General features: G+C 42.1%; 1 protein-coding gene across 1 annotated transcript in view; it reads right to left on the reverse strand.

Annotated features, from left to right (window-relative positions):
• Positions 1 to 4,103, reverse strand: part of C8H3orf67 (chromosome 8 C3orf67 homolog) — a 243,899-nt gene that overhangs the window by 11,483 nt on the left and 228,313 nt on the right. The window contains exon 15 of the mRNA XM_029541670.1: positions 1,910 to 2,004. Coding sequence (XP_029397530.1) covers positions 1,910 to 2,004 — 95 coding nt within the window. The remainder of the gene's footprint in view (positions 1 to 1,909; positions 2,005 to 4,103) is intronic.

The following is a 4,103-nucleotide window of genomic DNA, read 5'->3' on the forward strand; positions in this document are numbered from 1 at the left end:
CTCTCTCTCTCTCTCTCTCTCTCTCTCTCTCTCTCTCTCACACACACACACACACACACACACACACACACACACATAAACCTTTTCTCAAGGACTGTGTGCCCAGCTTCTGTGCTTTATTTAGGACACTTAACATAACATATTATTTGTTCCTTCACAGCAAGGTCTCCTCCTGACAGCCAAGATTCTGTTTTTCTGTCATAAGTAATTATAAATGTACACCTCTATAAAGACTCCCAATTTGAGGGGTATAATCTAGTTTAGACTGTAAATCACAGAGACATCTCCATCCCTTGGGCAGCCACAGAGTACAAGTCAGATGTATGAGCTCTCATACTCAATTTTCCATACCTGAAGGAAAATGGATGCTTCCCTGCCTCCGGGGAGCAGCAGGGCAGCAGGGGAGTGGGGGCCTGGCACTTTTGTTGGAGCAATTTATATTAGTTTCACTTAAAAACAACGACCACAACAAAACTTTTGATGTAGTGTTCTTCCATCTTCAAAACCCAGAAACGTGTCTCAGAGTCCTATTGGAGGTCATTTGTCACTCTGGTTATGCACTTGAATGAACTTTAGTCTAAATCCCACCCCTGCCAACCTAACCATTGTTGTCAACAGAGATTCCTTTAGTTGGTTTCTTTGTTTGAGATAAAAGTCTCACATAGTACAGGCTAGCCTGAAACCAGATGAGCAGGAATTTGAACTCCTGATCTGTCTGTCTGTGCTTCAAGAGAGCTATGATTACAGTGTGTCCTCATACTAGGTATTATGCATGCTAACCAGGCTCTTCGACAACTGACTTTCATCTCCCAGTTCAAAGAGTCTCTAGTGTTCTGCTTCTGACATTCCTGACATCCATGTACCCAGCTTCTAACTAAAATCCACTGGCTCATCTTCATGACTTCCCCATCCCAGACAACACCAAGGGGGTTTTCATTCCATTTCCCACAAGTGCTCACACTGTTCATAGGTATGTCCTGGCCTTGCTTTAATGAAAGGGCTGCACCTCTGCCTTAAGGAAAATGTATACAAGCAAAGTTATTTCACAATGGGAGCTCAAGGTGATACAAAGAAATGCAGTGATTTTTTTTGTGTGTGGGAGTGTGTCTGAATGCCATAAAGTGTGCCAATTTGTGCAAGCCAAGGACACTGCTCTATCACTTGATGTGTCTTCTGATGAGATCAGGAGGCAGTGAACAGAGATGTCTAAGGCTGCTGTTGTAGCATGGCATGCTGTTTTACAGTAAACAGCCTTTAGTAGATAGGAGAACATTCTAAACTAATTTATCATCAAGCATCATGTACTGTGTGTTATATACTTATAACCACCACTGGCCCAGCAGGTTGTTTACACTAGCAACTCACAAACACATAGGAAATGTGTCTTGCTATGATCTTATGATGGCTGTGATGACAGGAAACCAGAAAGAAGGAATTTTCCAGCTCTATTATAATATTTTCGAACCGGTGTCATATGTGTGAGGTTCAGTCCTAAATAAAACATCATGCGGTACATGGCTGTATCCCAGGGTTCCAGGAGGCTGGGGCTGCTCTACCATACCAACTGCTGGTATTTGGCAGTCACTGTTCTAGTGCCTCACTGTTGTGCCTTGCTGAATCTCTCTACACAGAAGCAGAATAGAGGGCTCAGCAGGAATTGTAGAGGTGGCAATTAACACTCGCAAGTGAACACACAGTGGGAAGTGGTACAGTTGGAAATTACATGGGGGTTGATGTAGATGTCAACTGTATGCCACACTGGGTTGAGCCTTCAGAAGGACAAGGACAGTTCATCTCTATAGTTTAGCCTGTATGGTAAGTATGAAGGCAGAGTTGTCTCTGGGTGACTGACTCTTGTTGTTGCAACTTACCTTTATCTTTTTATGTATAGCATTTCTTGCATTCCTACCTTGCACGCTCAAACTTGCAGAGGAGTCTAGAGACTGTTCCATTGGCTGCTGACTGGGAGGGACAATTGGTGGGCTCAACATGTTCAGCCAGTCTCTAAAGAGAAGAGAGAGTAAGTGAGCCATACGGCTGCAGCCCCAAACAGGGATGATTCCCTTGGTCTTCACTTCTCCAGGGCTTGCAAAGGAACACTTTATCTTCCTTCATGTCTCAGCAAGAAAAATGTTGAGAATGTAATACTCAGTTTTGTGAAGAGGTTAATAAGGGGTTGAACATTAAACCAATGAGTTGCTTGATTAAAACCATAGGCTAAATGATAACCATTTCTCTTCATATCAGTTGGTTAACCCCTGAAAATATGCATACAAATAATAGTTTTACAGACTAAATAGGTTATGTTTAGGAATATATATGTATATACATATATGCATATAAGAACAATTAGTGAAAGGAGGCCATGAATTTAGAGGAGAGCAAGCAGAGGGATGTGGAAAGGGTTAGAGGGAGGTAGGGAAGAGGGAAATGAGTAATTCTATTGTAATCTCAAAAATAAAAGATGAAAACTGATGAAAATTCTATTATTTTGCAGTAAAAATGTAGTACATTTACGTTTCAATACATTTATGTGTGGGTGTATGGTGTGTATGTGGAGGTCAAAGGGCAACTTGGAGGATTTAATTCTCTTCTTCTCCCCCGTGTATCCCAGGGATCACTCAAGTCCTCCAGCTTGGAGGCAAACAATTTTTATCCACTGAGACATCTCACCATCTTGTATACACCTTTTCCCCATAAGGAAATTATTTCAGCAATGCAGATGAAATACAGCAGTGGCGATGATCTTTTTTTTTTTTTTTTTTCAAGACAGGGTTTCTCTGTGTAGCCCTGGCTGTCCTGGAACTCACTCTTTAGACCAGGCTGGCCTCGAACTCAGAAATCTGCCTGCCTCTGCCTCCCTAGTGCTGGGATTAAAGTTGTGCGCCACCATGCCCGGCTCTAAATTTCTGAACTTAGTTCTACAGTGGGAAGTGGTTCTAAGCAGAAGCAAAGATCGTCAGCTCTCAGGCCAATGCCAGCTCCGTGTTCCCTACATTAAGAGCTTGGCCAAATCAGTTAATGCTTCTGAGCTTGACCTGTACAAAGTAGAAAGATTACCATCTTTTCAGAATTTTGCTCACAGAACTAGATGAACTCCACTTGGCATGGATCTGGGTACAGAGTTATCACTCAGTAAATTTCACTTGTGATATTCTGATCAAGAAAGCCTGCTCTGTGTCCTGATCTACAGTGGTGAGCTTATGGGAAGTGGTCTAACCAGTCAAACCAGTAAGAGATGGCTGCATGCTTACCACTATTACATAGTTCAGTATCACACATACAAAGCTGAGGTTTCTCTTCTGCAAGCCACTCATTCTCCCAGTGTACAAGTATTTTAACATAAAAATTACTCAGTTCCTACTTGTAATAGTTTAAGAGGCTTTCAATCACTGCTTACAGCTATCCCTAGATTATGGTTGCTGAAATAGGCGAGGTGAACCTGCTGTGTAATTGAATTTCATAATAACACATTAAAGACATCAGAAAGGATTTGTCACAGACATTCAAGCTAATGGGACATTTTCTAGTAAGTACCTTTTATTTAGTCCGTTTAATTACAGCTGACCAAAAATTTCCTGTACTATAGAAAATCGTGAGGTCATCTACAAATTACCAGCCCAGGGACCTCATTTCTTAATAAAAGTATTGAAAAGCAGGTAGCAGGAGAAAAGAACAGTATCACCCGAAGACCCTCTTCCTGTTTTAGCTTGTAGCACTAACATGTCCTGGAAACTCTTCTGTTCGTTTACAGAGCTCTTCCCCAGGCTTTGTTACAGCTACACAACGCTTCATCATGCCCATCTGCTGCCACTTATTCCAACCCTGCCCTACATTTGGGCAGTTGTCAGTACTTGTAGCTGGAATGAGCACTATGGTGAAAATCTGGCCTTTCTTGTCCTTGGATGTGGAGTTGCCTCTACAGTAAGTCCCCATACGTGAATCTTGGAACAGAAGACACACTTGGCATTGTCAGATCTGACAAACTCCCTACACAAGACACTATTAGGTACTGACAATCCCTCAACACCCATTTGCTCTCTCATGCAATGTGCAAGATGACAGTTTGCCCAGAGCAAAAACTATAAGGATACCATGTTTGG

Source organism: Mus pahari, chromosome 8 (assembly GCF_900095145.1).
Source record: "Mus pahari chromosome 8, PAHARI_EIJ_v1.1, whole genome shotgun sequence".
Classification (NCBI taxonomy): domain Eukaryota; kingdom Metazoa; phylum Chordata; class Mammalia; order Rodentia; family Muridae; genus Mus; species Mus pahari.